The sequence below is a fragment of the Eupeodes corollae genome, chromosome 1 (assembly GCF_945859685.1).
Source record: "Eupeodes corollae chromosome 1, idEupCoro1.1, whole genome shotgun sequence".
Taxonomy (NCBI): domain Eukaryota; kingdom Metazoa; phylum Arthropoda; class Insecta; order Diptera; family Syrphidae; genus Eupeodes; species Eupeodes corollae.
This window is the reverse complement of record NC_079147.1, coordinates 110,076,325-110,095,349: the sequence shown is the minus strand read 5'-3', so window position 1 is coordinate 110,095,349 and position 19,025 is coordinate 110,076,325. Positions and strand designations below refer to the sequence as shown.

Genomic DNA, 19,025 nt, shown 5'->3' with positions numbered 1-19,025 from the left:
AAGAAATCTTGTATGAAGTAATTTTAAGGGTTGATAAGAAATTAAAAGCTATTTTTAGCATTCCAATAATGTCCATAAGATCTCTATGATGCTCAGGTTAGGTTAGGTTTGGTTAAAGTGGCTGTCCGTGATGGAGTAGGAAACAATTTGGTAAGTTTAATGGCCCATTGTCAATACCGCAGGAATCATAAGGTTTTCTTCTAAGCTCAATGAAACCAATTTAAGTCCCTTACGAAACGTGAAGGACTAATATGATTTAGATCTTTTAGATCGTTATAGAAAAATTCTCTAGGCAATTCTTGGATTTTTAAGCTGTAACAGGGCATTTACAGAGGATGTGAAGAACTATTTCCTCTTCTTCCTCATCCATACAGTTTCTTCAAGTCACTAGAGAAGTGCCGTGCCAGGTTATGACACCGATTATGGAGCTTATATGCGATCTGCTTAGAGATAGCAAGCACTATAAATAAATAAATTAGGTGGCGCAACAGTCCATGAAGAACCAGGGCCTAGTGACTTACAACTCTCAACCATTCCTGTGTGCGCGTAATGCTGTCAGGGATGGAAGGGACCTACAGTTTTAATACCAAATCCGAACGGCTAATTTAAGAAAATACTTTTTCATTACAAGAATTCATATCGAGCATTTGTCAATTCCTCGCAAGAGGCAGTACCAGTGAAAAAAGCTAGGTGGCACAGGCAGGGATTGAACCCAAGACCCCTTCCACGACAGTCCAACGCACTAACCATCACGCTACGGGTACTACTAACGTCACATACTAGTCAGATGTTTTTCTTAACCTGGCTTCTTCATAGCGTCTTGCATTTGCATTAGCAATAGTTTACATGAAGCGATTGTAATGGCAGCATTAGCCAAACGTGGTAGAATGGGTTGAACTGTCCTATTTCTGGCGAACTCATCTGCTTTACAATTTCCTTGAGAGTCTCTATAGCCCGTCACCCATAAAGGGTGAATATTGAACTGTTGTGCAAACTTCATTTATGGACAGTTATAGAGTTTTTAGAAACAAAGTCCAGAGATTTGATAGCGGCCTAACTATCAAAGAAAATACGGATATCAGATGTTGATCACAAATTTTTTTTATTCCAAAACAAGACTTCTTTTATCGCCAAAAGTTCCACCTGAAACTTACACGATACAATGAGCGGGAAGGCGGAATGAGAGACTTATAGTCGTTCGAAGTACACAACTCCACCAACATCTTCATTTTTTTATCCATCTGTGTAAAAGGTGGCTGACTCGTCTTTCAGGAATGTCCTATCCTACCAAAGAGATCTGGAAGGCATAGAAATCTGTAAGATTCTGTCGAATTACAATTGTATGGGATGGTATATAGTCTTTGGGCTTTGGAATTGATTCTAAATGCTTAAGAATTATGGAGTGGCCAGTGTTGTTGTTAATCCACTGCGATGAAGCTTTGAAGCGAACAGCAGAGCTTGCTGCTATTTGTTTGCTAAATGTTTAAAGAGGTATTAGATAGAGTAGAGTGTCCAATGTCGCAGATGGTTTCGTGCGAAGCGATCCCCTTATACACAGACAAGCTGAAAGTTGGACTCTATCTAGTTTGTCAAGTATAGCTTTTTCTTCAGCTTTTTGGTCAGACTAAAAAGTGAACTTATTGTTTTCAATTGCATTTCATACTGTTCTGAGTTACCGCTAGAGTGTAGGTAATATGTTGCAACCTGTCAAAAAGTGTGGATACTCATACTCACACTTCTTGGCAAAATGCCTTTTTCTCAGAGAAATCAGAAGAAATGTATTCTAAAAATGTTTTTTTATCGGAAAATCAAGTTATACGTTTATTGAATTAAATAAATGTTGTCAAACCGCACGAATTTTGCAAAATTGCGCTAAGATATATAACTTCTATGATGAACGAAGATTTCTGTTTCTACTAATTTCTTAATTATTTTTTATTGTTCAATCCCTTTTTTTAATATTAAAAAGAAATTATATCGAGGGTTTTTCATGTTTATTGTGTTAACCTGGTATAATGACTTTAGTAAACTTTGTAATTTGTTATAATATATATTGTAAATGTTGCTGGAATTCAATTAATTTTTGTATCTATCTATCTATCTACATGTGTACTTTACTAAATATTTATAATTAAAATTTAGATCTTCTGTCTTGCAATACTGCAAAAGAAACAAATAGCAAAAATTAAGTTATGTTCCTATTATTTTGGCCATAACTGTTATGTATGTACCTATCTTAGAATCTGGAGCTGAACATACACACAAGCAAAACAACACCAATTAAAAGAAAATAAGATAAGCACACCAAAAATCCAACATCAACACAGAATCAATGAAAACAAAAAAGGACACAAAACAAACTAAACTCACTGTGCGTGAGGATAAAGAGAAGTTAAGCACAGGATAATGAAAGGATATCGTTTAATTTTCCTCTTTATAAACTCATGAGTGTTACTTATTGTGGGTGTGTTGTGTGTGTGTGTTGTGTTTTGTGTGCGTCAAAGGAACAATTAAAAGGTTAGAAATTGAGATGGCCTTGAGAAATAGAAACATTTATCATAATTCAAGAATTTCCGACTTACAACCAAAAAAACATACAATAAAAATGATTTGAGTAGGAATGTATCTCATTTTTTCGTTAATCGAATTTTCATAACATTCTGAATTAAATACATAATTAAAAAAAAGGATGAAAAATGTTAAACGCACATTAATATGGGGTTTAACAAATATGTATGTATGTATTGTATAGGTATATATGCAACACGTTGTAATGGGAGCAATAAATTATAACAACACTATAATGAAATGGCAAAAAAATTATAATAATAATAAAAATAATGAATGATTTGAGTGCGAAAATGGTGCTTTTACATCATAATGAAGTTTATTTTTATATGTATTTTATTTAAGGACATACCTGTGATTGGGGCGGTCCTGGTATTGATGGATTTGTATCCAATGTATGTTTTGATATGACCACAGTTGTTGTTTTTTGGATTTTATCTTCATGATGTTCCGATGGGGATTTTGGTGGAACATTATCGGCTAAGGCTAAAACTTCAGCTGCTCTAACTATATCTAGTACCTAAGAAACAAATTAAAATATTAAGAATTTAGAATTAGTAAATTTTGTTTGTTTGAAAAAAAGTATTTCGAAAACTGTTTTGACAATTCTTATCTATACAAAATATCAAAAATTCTGAAATCCTTAACACAGGGTTTTTCAACAGGGACGCTACAAAAGAAGAGCTACAGGGACAGCAAACGACACCATGTTTCTTGCCGCTATCTTGACATTTCTCTTCAGTAAGTTTTGCCATTTCATGATGAAAAGATATACGAGCCAAAAACCAGTCCAAATTATTTAAATTTAATACTGAATGTCGGAGTCAGTGGCATCAAGGTTAATCGTCATAATAATTGAGCGTCTAGAGGAAAAATTTGAATCTACTGGCATAGAACAAAATGTTCCCGTGCCAGTGAGACAAAGAAGTGCCCGCCCGTAGTGTCGAGAATATTGCTGCCCTTAAGCTCCAGTTGCAGACAGCCCAAATGTGTGTCTCACACGTCGCGTCTTTCTCAAGCGTTGGGCAAATCTGTGACGTCGTTGTGGCGAATTTTTCGAAAAGATTTTGGCCTACATCCTTTCAAATTTAAATTGACGCAAGAACCGAAGCCGCTGATCACCAGAAGCGTTGTATGTACGCGAATTGGGCTGAGCAACAACTTGAAAACGATTCGGATTTTCAAGTTGACTATTGCCTGTGGGGCTACGTCAAGTGTATGGTCTATGCCAACAAGCCAGCGACGATTGATGAACTTCGTACGAATATCGAATTTGAAATTGCAGCAGTATCGGCAGATTTATGCTTGAAAACCCTCGAACATTGGGTTCAGTGCCTGGACTTCTGCAAGCGTGCCCGTGGTCATGCAAAAGAAATCAAGTTAAATACATCGAACGTACTTTCACAGGAATAAAGAATTTCATTGATATCCAAAACCGTTTTGTTTTATTTAAAAAACTTTTGTAGCGCTCGTATTTTGTAAACAGCAGACCTAAGATCGTTTTTTCGGTTAGATTGTTTAAGTTTGTTTTCCAATTATAATGTTTTACTACATCTTCTTTTTGAAACAGGTTTTATTCATTATTACTGAATTGAAACGGATTATCCATTTTGCGGTTTCTAGAGTATAAGGCTGGAATTTGACAATGATCAAACTAAGTTGTTAAACCAATTCTTTGTTGTTGTCAGTTTGACATTTACCAAAATGGATCGCTAAACTATCGCACAATACCTTCAAATTTTTAAAACCTTCAACAAAAAAGGTGATGATTGGTGTTATAGATATTTAAAGGCCTGTGCATCATCGCTCGTACCACTCAAAATATCGCTGCAGTAAGTGCAAGTGTTACTGAAGACCCGATTGTGTCGATTCCTCATCGTTCTCAAAAATTAGGACTGTCTTACGGCACATCTATAACTACATCCATATAAATTCCAGCCAACACAATAACTGAAGCCCGCTGAGTGCCAACCATTCAAAACGTCGTAGATACGTCTAATGGGTGCTTAAACAACAGACGGTGGACTGCAATTTTTTTTAGCGACGATGTACATTTTTCACTCGGTCGGTATTTTAGTAAACAAAGTTGTCGTATTTCAGGTTTTTGAGAATCCTCAAGTAATTGAAGAGAAGCCATTACATCCACAAAAAGTCACATTTTTTGGAAGGTGTGATTGGACCGTTTTTTTTGCCTCCTATTGAAGAATACGGCTTTGGGAATATGTGGTTCCTATAAGACGGTGCCACATGCCACACAGCTCGAACGAATATATCTCAATTGTAAGAGACATTTCCTGACCGCGTAGTTTCTCATTGTGGCGTTATCAACTGTCCATTTCTGAGAGGCAATTCGAAAGATCGTGTTTATGCAGACAAATCTTTCACTCTTTCAAAAATAACGTGGGGGTCATTTAAATGTTGTAGTAATTCACACATGATGTCAAAGTTCAAACTTTATAAAAAAAATAGCAAAATGGGTAAAATTGTATAAAATAAAATTTAATTCGCTAGCGTTATTGGCATAGACATCTCTCTAAAAATCTTTTATTTAAATTCTTTAGACCTTTAAAGTAATGTCGAAATGATTAATCCGACAAGTCGGACCGATTACATTGACTTCCTTTAAGATGTTAAAACGTATCTGTGTTGCATATGCAAAAAAACACTGGTCCCCTAAATTACTTCATTTTCAATCCCACAAACAAAACAACAATTTTTTAAGCCGTCCAAAATTCGAATCTTGCCTTCAAAGTTTTCTATCACATCAGCTTAAAAAATGCTTGAAACAACAAGGCTAAGTTTACAATCAAACTATTTCTTTACAATAAATTGTATGATGATTTTGGAACGTTCAAAACTGTCTCTTCTTCATTTTATTAATGATTCATTAGTCTCGTAAATACAAGTTATATGTAAATATGAGTCTTTATTTGACTTTATATGAGGCTTTGAGAAAACATTCAATTTGATACCCTCATAGTTTTTGAAAAATACATTTTGGCCTTAATTTTTAGTGTTAATTTTGAATCCAAACTTTAATTTAAACTATTTCCTCAAAATCTAAAAATACCCGTTTTCAACATTACTTTTTTAGTTTTTAAGATTTTTTTAAAAACTTGATGTGTGTTAAAGATTTGTGTAGACAACAAGAATCAACCTACTTTCAAACCGTTTTTCTTTTTTCTGTCGAAAACCACTTCAGCAAAAATGGTTAAGCGTTTCTTTAATATTTTTGTTAGACAAGTGCAATCTAACAACTTATTAAGATTTTTCTAATATCATATGAAAAAATATAAATGAAGCGTTTAGTTGAAGAATGGAGTAAGTGACATGTTTTCGATTTTGGTTTTTTTTTGTCGAAAAATGAGAATGCCTTGCGAAAATTTTAATTTCTGTTTGATCTACGTGGCGCTACGATTTCTATTTTCTTGTTTGGCGCTTTCATTTTTGGTATAAAAGGTTTACTAACAACTAAAAATTGTATAATATGAGTGACAGAATGGGCTAACATCGCTTAACTCCTTTTTGGGTGGAATAAAAATAGCTTTAAGAAAATGTATTTTGCATGAAGGAGTTAAGTGCTTATTTAGCCTTTAAATTGAAAATAGCACCGAATAAGAGAAAAATGTCGAATATTTTGTCAGTCGACATTTTTACCGACAAATAATTAACACGAAATTTAATCTGTCTTTCTGCCTACCAAGAAGTGACACTTTTAGCATTTGTGACTCTGGTAAAAACTCAGCTAAACACCAAAATGATTCTTAAGTCGAAAAATTGACTGAGAAAAAGCTCGGTCCGATCCCAACGTCTTCTATAATACTTTTGACCTCAAGCAAATCAATAAATTAAAAAATTTGGTGGCGCAACAGTCCGTTGGGAACCAGGGCCTAGTGACTAACAACTCTCAAGCATTTCTGTGTGCGAGTACTGTTGTCAGGAATTTTAGGCCCAATCCGAGCGGATAATTTGAGAAAGCACTTTCATGCTTTTACTAAAATTAACCACGTCTAAGGTATTTTGCTTAAGGCAGGTGTTGTTCTATAAATCTAGGAATCCATGTCATTACTTCCGATGTCTAGATTTCGTATATGTTAACCTGGACCGAAGATGTTGCAGACAGAGGATGCACCGAGGTAATGAGTGGACTCTATACATTCTTTCAAGAATGTGAAATCGCAGAAAAGAGGAAACATCTGATTGCATGTACTGATTCTTGCCTTGGACAAAGCTAAAACTTCTTTTTACTGTGCCTATACAAAGTCCTCATTTTGACGGAATATTTTGAACTGATTGAAGACAATTTCTTGAAGTTGGCCATATTTTTCTTGACAGCGCCAGCGATTTTGGAAGAATCGAAAAAGTTATAAAAAAAGAAACCATTTACACTCTGAGCAATACCGACAAATACTAAAAAGTGCCAACGAACAAAGAACCACTTTCGATCATTAGAAAATCTTCCAGTAAAATTAAACGTTAAAAATGATACAAAAAATATATTAAATGAAAAAATCAATTTTCGTGATAGCGTTACATGACTTCGAATAAACAAATATGGATTCTTTTCTTCTAATTAATGCTACGAGAAAGATGCTTTATTCAATGGAGCTGTTATAACAAAAAACATCCGCATAGTTCCAGACAAAAACCAAGATTTTTTCGTCCGAGAAAAAAAAATAAAGCAGCTTTCTGTTGAGAGTATAAAAAAATAAAGAAACAACAACCATGCGATAAGAAAATAACTTTTCAAAATAAAAAGAAAAAAAATAATTTGAATGTTAGCCCCTTTTTTTCTTAAAAATTCAAAGCACTAAACACATTAAATATAACCAGCTTCTCGATTGAAATAATAGTAACATTGGTTAAAAGGTATTATATTTCTTGTTTTATTAGTTCTCAACAAAAAACTTAAAGTCCTTATATCTCGAAATGTTACAAATGTCATTTAATCCCTTCTTCACCCAAACGCTTCAAATATTTCAACTGAATATTGAAGAAATGAAATATAGATTTGGAAAACCATCGTGGATTTTAAAGCTACTTCGTAATTTTAGATAACATCATGTTCCTCGAATTTTAAAAAGAAATATCTCATTACCTAACGTAATAGGTACACTAATTTTGAAGTCGAATTTGAATTAAGATCATCAAAATCAAAACCCATCGGAGAAGGGCAATTTTATTTAATCACCAATTTTCAATCCGTAAGAGTTTACATTTTTAAATAAATTTGTATTTTTTTTAAATATCCATGTTTCGAAATTTCTAATGTTCGTAAATTTTAAAGAATTAACACTAAAATACCTTTTCGGGGGTGCTCTTTTCTTTCGTGCTAACCAATGACTGCTCAGAGTTGACCAAAGCAACAACATCTTGCGATGTTTGAGGAACTCCACTATTTACAACATTATCTGAATGTAAATTGCTCTGCAGCGGCACCTGTTCGTTATTCGTGTTCGTTTTTGTCGCAAAAACTTCGAAATCCTGTAAATTAGACTAAATATAATATTTTATTTTTTTTAAATACAATTACAATTTTGTAACAAAAAACTAAAAATTTATTTCTTACTTGTCGCATACGATCATCTTCATCTCGATCCAAACTTGATATACTTTGACTTAGTTCTGAGCCAGTTTCCGAAGTTCTTGATCCTGAATTATACAAGAAAAAAAAGGAAAAAATAAAAATTAGTATACGGATTTAATTTAATTTTTTTTAGCTGAATAAATTATAGTGAATATATTATTATTGATTTCAAGACATACCACGTCCACTGCTTGTTGAATTTAATCCTGTACTCATGCCTCCAGCTGTGCCAATAGAATGAATTAAACTCGATTTGTCATAGCCTTTGCATACGACCAAGTGTATCTCATTGCCAGCTGTACGCAGGATATTCACTGCATCCTGGTGTGCAGCACCCAGCAGGGAATTTCCATTAACTTCAAGAAGACGCATTCCAACCTGATGAAAGAGGATTTGATTTAGAATTCAATATATAAACGACGATAAACTACAAGACGACAAAGACGAAGGAAGACGACATTGGGTTTGAGCTTTAGAGTATATATGTATAGGGAGATGTTAATTTCAATTTGGTTTTGAGTGTTTGGATGGAAAATAAGGTGTTGAACTCGATTCCCATTGAATATGGATGAAGTACAGAATTGAATTTGAATTTATATAGCACCGTTTTTATTTGCACATTCACATGGTACACGGTTGTGCAATTAGGGAGTGTTGAAATTACAACTTCAGGGAATTTAGATATTCAGCTAAATATACTCCTGAAGATTTAAATGAAATTGTCCTTTAGTTTTATTGCATTTTCCTTTTACGAGTTTTTAAAACTTGATTAGATCCTAGACGTTCTTTGTTCATGTGAAGATAATGCAAAAATTCAAAGGTACCACAAGTGCCATGAGGACTACACCAACTGCAGCCTCAGAGACATTACTCTCGTTAGCCCCTATCGATATATTCGCGAAGGAACTGGCGGCCAAAAGGGCAAACAGGAAGAGTTTTTGCTTTGGTCACTGGAACACAAGGATCACTTAAAACGTAGACATTGCCACTTAGGCAAACTATTTAAAGCCGCTCACAGATTCTAACAAAGTAGAACAACAGAAATTCCTACAAAGTAGGGCTAGATGGAAAACAAGGTAAAGCAAATAAACCCTGTTACGGATGGTTCCAAAACGGGGGAGGGGGTAGGGTCTGTCCTATTTAAATGTAATATTCCCCTAGAAAAATCAATAAACATTCCAAATAACTGCAGATTTTTTCAAGCAGAAGTACTTTCGATTTCTGAAGCCGATTAAGATCTTTTCCATATTTGGAAGACAAATGCAATCAAGGTTATATTTGACACTGTCCCAAAGTCAAGACTGGTGCAGCAATGTCGTAACTCAGCGAAACTAACACGGTCACCCTCTGTTGGATCCCAGGACACTGTGACTTTCACAGTAATCAAATGGCAGACAAATTAGCCAAAAAAGGATGAAGACTCAGTCAAAGCCATATGGTATCAATACTCGTGTTTTTTCTAGTATAGTAGAAAATTTCCAAGAAAACCCATCGTAAGAAGACCTGTCAGAATAATAATAAAAAAAAACACAAATAAAAAAAAGTTTTGTGAAAATCAAAAAAGTACCTTCAACAAACAAAAAACTAACCGAAACTAATAAAATGGACAATTTTGGAGAAGAAATGGTAAGAAAACATCTGGAAATTGAGATTCTATAAAAAAAGTTAATTCAATAACTGCAGATTTGACATAAAATAAAAACTTCAAGAAGGGGGTTTGTTCGTAGAGTACTACATTAACATGTGGTGTTTCTTCTTTATTTACCTAAATCGAGTTGAAATGAGCTTGATTCGACTCGATTTCGGTTGGGGATCGGAGTCACCATTTGCATTTTAGAAAGTGCTGTCAAACTTAATCATTTTTAAATCTTCTTGTGCGGTGAAAACACATGATTCCGAATGCACAACTACTCAACGAACACTACATTTGAGAACGGAATCACATAAGATCCATTCGAGACTCGTATAAATGTCGAAAACCCATCCGTTGTAAGATTTTACTTTAACTTTTATCGATAGTATTCATACTGTGGACATTGTTTTTGTTATTCGTGTAAAGTTCTACTGTATTATTGATATATATTTTCCAACAAAACACGGGCAATGATATACAGGTCAATGAACAAATTCGCCAAAGTTTCATTAAAACCGCAAACAGCAGTTGAGCAGCTTTTGAAACTTGCAAATTTTCTAGGAATCTTTGGCCAAAGATTTCCACCGGTAAAACAAAATTCGTTTTGCCTCTGCTGTTCTCAATAATAGGTCACAGCTAATTGGGCTCCCGCATGATCCCAATCCTTTCAATTTCGTGGTTAACACAATAAATCCAAGTGAGGTGTTTTCTCGATCTTAAAAGATGCATCGCCCCATACAACTTCGTCGCATTGTACCTTTGACGTTCGTTAGTCAATAAGGTGTACAAATATAGAATAATTAATAAACATTGTACTTGCTTAAATTTTCGTATAAGACTTATAGCTTTGCCAAACCACTAAATAACCTTTATTTATAGGGACCAACTTTTTTCGTTTTTTATTTAACGATATTTTTTGAACTCTTATGTGTTTTTGTAGTTTAGTTTATATAACGAACAAAATGTTTGGATTTAAATGATAAATACAAGCTTTATGGAGGTCACTTTCCACTTTCTCTACTGCGCTCCTGCTTGCCGGAGCATTGGTTTCCATGCGCTTTACGTGACCAACCCATCTTAGTCGTTGGACTTTTACCATTCTGGCTAAGTCTACTTCACTGTAAAGCCCGTACAGCTCTTCTCCTACACTCCCCTTCGATGCATACGGGACCGCTGATCACACGAAGAATTTTTCTCTCGAAACAACACCAAGGTGCTTTCATCCGCTTTTTTCAAGGACTTTACCACTTAATTGCTTTCTTAACAGAATGAAATAGCGGTTAGCAAGAGTTATTCTTCGTTTGATCTAAGCGTTGGTGTTGTTTTCTGCGTTTACAGAGGAGTCTAGGTAGACGAAGTGCTTAACTACCTCAAAGTAACGTCTGTCGATGGTGACGTTTTGACCAAGACGTCGGTATTGTAAGTCCTTTTTTGACGACAGCATGTACTCTCAAAAGCCCCATTGACATCACGCTGAGTTCTTCCGATTATGTCAATGTCATCAGAATAATTGGACAGACTTTTAAACTTTTTTTTGACATCGAAAGGTTCTGTTAAGTTGTTTCCCATCTTTATGGAGCAGCGTGAGTTCTGCAATATGGTCAATCTGGTTGACGCTAGATTGATCTGGAGACCTCCAAGTTTCTTTGTGGATGCTGCCGTGTGGAAAACGCGTACTGGCTACCATGACGTGTCGCCCCGCAGCAAAATCTATGAACCTGAACCCGTAGTGCGAAGTGTTGTCGTGCAGGCTGTTTTTCCCGATTATTCCACCAACGATGTCTGCCCTTCCCAGCTTGGCATTAAAACCACCTATTACAATTTTAATATCATAGCTAGGACACTGCTCATATGTTTTGTGAAAGAGCTCGAAGAACATATCATTGGTGTTGTCGTCTTTCTCTTCTATCAGGCTAATGTTGCCGAATTTAGCCTTGAAGCGTTCGGTCATGAGGCGCTCGTTGCTGCACCTATAGCTCAAGACTTCTTGCCAATGACAAAATCGCATCGCAAATAAGCACTGTTAATTTTCGTCGTACCAGTCACAGTAGTAAATATTGCAGTTTTTCATCCTCTTTTTGCCCGGCCCATCCCATCGTATTTCCTGCTTTATAGCAGCCTAAGGCCTCCGCTATTTCTTCGGCCGCACGTGTTCTGTTAAGGGACCTAACATTCCACCGGCATATCCGAAGTTCGTTGTCTTTAATTTGTTTGCGTAGGTTGTCAACAATAAATCCGTCCGTATGCGAGCTCAATTGTTGCAAAATTAATTCAATTGTGTTTTTTTTTTTTGGTGTCGTATATGGTCGGCTTTCTGTATTACCCCAGCAACAGTCAATCTACTAGCATTTACCTTACCTTGATTTTGAAGTAGATCTGAAATGATGTGGCTCTAACTTTGTGATTTCTTTCAATACCTCTTTGGGTCCGTGAGGGTATAAAGTGGAATTTTGGCCTTTGTTAGACCCTTACCTCTACTCATACTTCTTGATTGTATCAAATTAACACTCGTATTAAGCTCTCAGACAATCAGAGTATCTTTTTATCTAATTCAAAACACGCTAAAAGGTGAATTTAGATCTTGTCCCTATTTATGTGACACAAAAAAAAAATGTATAGAACTTGCATTTATCAACTTAATCCGAAATTTTGTTTTGAAATATAAACTAAATACATACTTTATTCATTTCTCATTCGGGGTTTTCCAAAGATCCCAAGGGTTTGAAAAATATCGTCAAATAAAGAAAAAACAAGCTGGTCCCTATTCATGTGACACGAAGTGTATTTATCCCTTTTTTTTTGTTCATTAGGCAGTAAAAATAAGTCAAAATAAAAATATCTGTGCGGCTCATAAAGATTTTAAAATTAAATGAAATAAAATAAATACATTTTCAATATTAAGACGAGTCTGGAAAAATAAAACACAGAAATCTCCAGGGGATGAAGAAAAACAAAGACATTGCAATTTTTGTCTTATTCGTGTCTGCAAGAATTAAATCCATTTCAATGAACGAGTAACCCAATTAAATCAACAAAAAAGAAAAACAGGATCACACTGAAAGGAGTAGGGAGGAATCCTTTAAATTTATACAAAACATACAAGAAAGCAAGAAATAAAAACCCATCCCCTAACCACCCCTAGGGATACAGAAAAAAAGTAAAATAAATAAAATTGTGAAACTCACCTTAAGCCTTCCGTCACGTCTTGCAGCTCCTACTGAATTAATTTTGGATACAAATACACCCTCGTCTGTTGGATCCACCGGATTGCCGCGCTGACCATTCAGGCCACCCTTAATGTGCATTCCCAGGCGTTCACCGTCAGTTTTTCGGATAACAATTGTCTGTGAAGATAAGGTACAACAAAAAAAAGAAAAAAAAAAGGAAAAAGAAGGGTAAGTGAGGAAAAAACAACAACAAGAAATATTGTATCCTTTGACAAATGAGAGAAAGGATTTAATGTTCTTTTTTTTTGTTAATTTCTATCTGAAAAGTTATAGTCCCTGAAATAGAGTTGCAAACAACTTTTTTTTTCAAAATTTTAAAATCCCTTAAAAATAAATCCAACAAATATAATGTTCGTTCTTTTTTGTTTAAAAATTATATTAAAGACAGTAGTTGAAGATAATCAAAGTTAGTTTTCTGATAAATTATTGCCAATGAAGCTCTTTGTAAGATAAAGCAATTAATTTATAAATTATTGGAATCAAATATAAAACCAAATTCATAAAATGCAACTCTATAGTCCCAGGATATTACTTTTTCTAGCTTGATTCAGTTAATTAGGTATTGAGTTTTTTTATTTTTATTTTGTTATCATGAGCATCTCAAAGATATAAGAAGCAAGGTTACGGATTGTGTAATTAAGCTTTTCTACAAGTAAAAATATATTAAATAATTAGAAAAAGGGTTGCTGTGGAAATTTATGTCCGTTCTTTTCTTTTTTTGTTGCTAAGTACTTCATTAAATTAGCTTTGATTTTTTGTATGATTTTTATTTAGATTAATCTACAGGCATAAGATTAAGTGTGTTTGAATAACTTGTAGACTTGTGTTTCTTATATTTTTTTGGTGTAGTTATAAAAATTCTTTGAAATTCAAATTGTTTAAAAATAGAAGAAAAATTTATATTTTTAGTTTTAATCAAAATGTATAAATTTCTTATTAATACAAATTATTATTGTTTAAAAAAGAAATTGGCCCGAGCACAATCTACGACCCCAGTATCAATCTAGAGCAAGCTGCCCCTATAACCCCTCTGCTTTATTACATTATAGGATTTCAGATAGGTGCGAAGATGAGTCTTTGCAGAATTTCTTACTTCTCGTGGACTTAGTTCACTGCACCGTATCGATTTTTAATTGAATTATTGTCATGGCACTAAGACTAACAAAAAAAAGACCTGGGCATAACTCTTGTCTCCGAAACTATTCATCATATGATTTTGAACAAGAAAGAATCCAAAAAGCACTTGTTCTTTGATCATAGATATAGCCAATTCAATATTAATGTGGATAAAAACCCTAGTCCAACGACGGAAAATTAACGTTTCTACATTTAGAAACATATTCAAAGTTTAATAGAACCGGGATTATCTAGTCCTTTCTCTTAAGCCCGTAAGCTTGACAATAAAGTCAACGACCTCACATTATCTTTGAATAGATCGTTAGACTTAGAGCTCGATTTGCTCAGAAGAGAATGTAGGAAACTCTTTATACAAGCCAAAGCTACAAGACTATAACTTCTCACTAGGATTCTGACCAAGAATCTTAAAGAAGTTTATGAATTTATAAAAAGGCACTAAGGAAATCTAAGCGATTTTCCTGTCAGTCTTTCTGTGTCATAAAAAAATGAAACTTTTGAAACCTCCAGGCTACGGAATATTCTCTGAACTAATAAAGTGATAATAAGCTTCCTGAAAAATGCAGACGACTCCTAGACAATTTTAAGTTCGGAATCGCTGAACTTACTACTGGATACTCACTTTCCTAGTAGCTTTCTAACCGCAACTTGTAACAATAGAATTCGTTCAAGTTTTAGTGTAACATATCTACAAGATCTGATCACAGGGGACAGTCTGAATAAGCTCTAAACAGTTTCGAACCAATACATCTGCAAGAACCAAATGGCATATCAGCTGAACTACAAAAAGCCTCAGTTATAAATACAAAAGGCCTACAAGCAATTACAAGCTATCTCTATCTGGTTCATATTCCCTCGGAATGGAGAGAAGTAAAAGTAGTTTTTATACCCAAGGAAGTTAAATGCTATCAAGTCAACTTTAAAGAGCTGCCATCATTTATTCTTAAGACCTTAGAAAGGTTGATTGATATCCATCAAAGGGCAAGTATTGATACAAGATTTCTGTCTATGTCGAAACATGAATAATGTAAAGGCAAATCGGTGGCGGAAACGACCATCATCTGCTATTAGCTACAATTGGACTACGAACAGCTGCTATCCAGAGACGTACACGGCAACCTGATAAAAATTTAATACAATCGCTTTTAGTGACCCACATACTTGTCGTGATTTTGCAAAACTCTTCCCATTGAGACGTTGTGGGGCACGGTAAAAATAAATATAAATAATAAAACTGATGCTGATGTGTGAGACGAGACAGGAGGGTCAGATTAGACAGATTCTCAGAAAGCGCTGAGGAAGCTGCAAGAAGAGGTAACGCGAGGATGCTGTACAAAATCACTAAAGATCTTGTAGGCCAACAAAGTATTATCAACCGCCCTATTCCTGACACGAACGGTAGACTTTTAGTGTCAATGAAAGATCAATTGCGGAGATGGAAGGAGCACTTCTGTACATTGCTGAACGATAACCAGAATGCAAATGCAAATGCTAATGCAAATCATCTAATGTCGAACACACGCAGATCTACCAGAAGCATTAATATTGACCCCCCGACTTGCACGGAAATAAGAACCGCGTAAAATCTTTTAAAGAATAACAAAGCAGCTGGGCTGGATGGCATACCTACCGAATTCCTCAAAGCAGACCCAGACTTGGCTGCCGGTATTTTGTTGCCAATTGTTAAGTCTGTTTGGGAAAACGAAACCTTTCCCAGGGAATGGAAGGACGGGGTTATCGTCAAGCTACCAAAAAAGAATTGCAATAACGGGCGTGAAAGCACAATTCTGTCCGTATTTCCAAAGTTAAGGGCAACCATCAATCTCGAGAGGATAAATATAAGTTCGAGTTGGCGCTCAAGAGCCATCAAGCGAGATTTCGCAGTGGTCGATAATGTGTCGACCGCACTAACACCTTGCGAATTATTCTTGAACAATCGTCGGAGTACCAAGTACAAAGAGTCTTACAACAACGCAAGGTGTTTCGTTTTGCACAATGGACAGCTTTCCGACGCATTTGAAGTGCGGCAGAGAGACAGGGTGATGTCTTGTCACCGATTCTGTTCTTGCTTGAGATGACTGCTACGGTGGGTGAGCACGAGAGACTGGCGAATAATGAAGAAAACAATGGCGCTGGAAGGAAGCATTAAGCCATTTGGACTATGCTCACGACATATGCTTAATGGCAAACAGAAATGGAGACCTCAACCAAATGCGCCACTCTCTTCAACAAAATGGGGAGCTGGCTGGCTTAATTATTAATGCCAGTAAGACTGAGTTAATGTGAGACAAGCCACTTGTCTCACATTAACTAGTAGAAGAGGTCACCCAGTTCAACTATCTGGGAAGCTTTTTGGCACTCGATGGTGGAACGGATCTGGATGTCACCAATAGAATAAATAAAGCCCGTAGTGCATTCGGAATACTTTCTAAAGTGTGGAACTCCAGGAAAATAACGCTCTGTACCAAGTTAGAGTTGTTTGAGTCCAACGTAAAATCCGTGGTGCTATATGCCTGCGAAACGTGGAAGTGCTCTGCTGACATGTCGAGAAGGTTGCAAACTTCTGTCAACCGCTGTCTACGTTACATCCTGAACATCCGGTGGCCACAAAGCATATCTAACGATGAACTGTGGCTCAGGACTGGGCAAACAAAAGTGGATGTTGACATCGCGCAGAGAAAGTGGCACTGGATTGGCCACATATTGAGGAATCAATAGCAAAGCACTTGGAGACATGGTCCCAGCTGAGGTATTGTGCTAGAAATAGAGAGAGATGGAAGGAACTGGTTGCCGCAATATGCTCCAGGAAGAGTTAAAGTGCTGCTACTAGCAGCCGGAAACGAAGAAGAAGAACACCCGTGGCATGATGGTTAGTGCGTTGGACTGTCATGCGAGAGGTGTTGGGTTCAATCCCGGCCTAAAGTTATATTCACAGGTACTGCCTCTTGCGAGGAATTGACAAATTCTACAAGAGTAATTCTTGTCATGAAAAAGTGTTTTCTCAAATTAGCCGTTCGGATTTGGCATATAAGCTGCAGGTCCCCTAAATCCCTGCAATTACTCGCACACAGGAATGGTTGAGAGTTGTAAGTCACTAGGCCCAAGTTCTCTACGGACTGTTGCGCCACCTAAAAAGTTTAGCTATAACGATGCAGTTCCAATTTTCAAGGGACATTAATTTCAAATTTTTTAAAATCCAAATTTTTTAACAGATATAACAGATACCGATTAAAGAATCGGTCAAAAGCTTTCTAATTTTTTTTGTCGTCAACGACTTTCTATTTCGGTAGAAGTTGTTGTAAACTTAGTTTTAATATTAGTTTGCTTACTAATATTTTAAAAAATTTTAATATTCAAATAATTTATTACTAAAATTTTGGAAAAGTTGATAAATTTGTTCGATATTTCTTTTTAACTTCCTCTTTTCTATTTAAAAATTTATAAGCACTAAGTTATTAGGATTATCAACTTTAAAAGCGTCCAAATTAATACAACTATTACATTTTTTAATTGACCGAAAAATAAAAAATTAGTTGTTTTTGAAATATTTTGTGTGATTAAACAAAAATGTTAGTATTTAGAATAGATTTTAGTTTTTTCATAAAACTAGAATAAAAAAAAGGGCTTACAAATGTGCTGAAAAACATGCGTTTGTATCTAATTATAATTAAGTTGTCTTAGACTCTAGCTCACTACAAAAATCAAAGCTTGAACAAGCAAAATTCTTTATCAATTCAATTTTTAATTTAATTTATTTTACAAATTATATCCCAAAAAACGTTTTTAATTTGAGTTTTAAAGTTCTTAAACTTTTGTAGGAAAAACAACGTTTAAATAGTTTTGATTAGACAAATACAAACGCACGCTTAACAATCTCTTCCTCCCTATTAACTTTAAGACTAATCCTTTTTCGAAAACATAATTACAAATTTTCAATATTACGTGCAACTCAGTGGTGCTTCAAACGAATCAAAAAATCAATAAAACTACTTAAACATGAAACTTTAAATATTAATTTTTTTTAAACATTTTTTCTTTTTTGGAAGTAAGTTCTTGAATTTAAGTAAAACGAGAATCCTTGTGGCAACACTTAAACTAATTTCATGGGAAACCAACCTTGAAAACTTTTACTTTCGCTGCACCTATACTATGCATAAATATATATATGCATTGGATGATGGTACGAAAACGAGGCAAGGAAAGGCAATTACCTTCTATTCAGTCGGTATATAGCTTAGCTACATATTTTCACAAGGCTTTAGATCTTTACAAAATTTTCCTGTACCTAAACCAAAGTCTCAAAGTACCCAGAAAGAATAATTCAAAAGTAATATAACTAAAGTAGGTAGGTACTTAGTTTTAGTTTTTTTGTTTTTTTATTTTTTGTCAAGCTCATAGAAAATATTCTCAAGAAGTCTACCACCAAGATGCTTTGAGAGCTCTTGATAAAAGTTCACCACTTTTTCCTGGTTTATTCTACTTTCATTTTATTTTTTACCATAACCACAAATAATTATGTTTTAAAATATAAGAAAAAATAAAATATTTTCTACACTTAAGGTCTTGAAAATGTTATGTTAGGTACTTGAGGAAATAAGAAAGAAAGAATTAAGATGTAAAAAGTATCTTATGAGCTTATTCAATTCTTCAAGAAATAAAGACAAGTGTAGTAGGACACGTAAGGTTTCATTTCAATTGAAGTTTTTTGTTTGTGTTTGTGTTTGTGTCGGTGTGTGTGTTTTGTTTTTAATTCTTTTAATGATGTATGAAATTTAATGTATCTTTTGTCTTACCTCAGTTGGTACATAATTAACTTGGCAGTGCTTGCGATTATTAGAAGCAAAAATTAAAAGAGGGTATTTATAATTTTGATTAA

General features: G+C 34.8%; 1 protein-coding gene across 16 annotated transcripts in view; it reads right to left on the bottom strand.

The window, feature by feature from the left end:
• Positions 1–19,025, bottom strand: part of LOC129953701 (protein lap4) — a 448,072-nt gene that overhangs the window by 126,727 nt on the left and 302,320 nt on the right. For 15 of the 16 annotated variants that reach the window (XM_056067065.1, XM_056067064.1, XM_056067066.1 and 12 more), the window contains 5 exons: positions 12,974–13,132; positions 8,335–8,533; positions 8,138–8,220; positions 7,873–8,064; positions 2,921–3,088 (listed from right to left, as the gene is read on the bottom strand). In XM_056067065.1, the coding sequence (XP_055923040.1) occupies positions 2,921–3,088; positions 7,873–8,064; positions 8,138–8,220; positions 8,335–8,533; positions 12,974–13,132 (801 nt within the window). The remainder of the gene's footprint in view (positions 1–2,920; positions 3,089–7,872; positions 8,065–8,137; positions 8,221–8,334; positions 8,534–12,973; positions 13,133–19,025) is intronic. The other variant, XM_056067054.1, reaches the window with a different exon arrangement.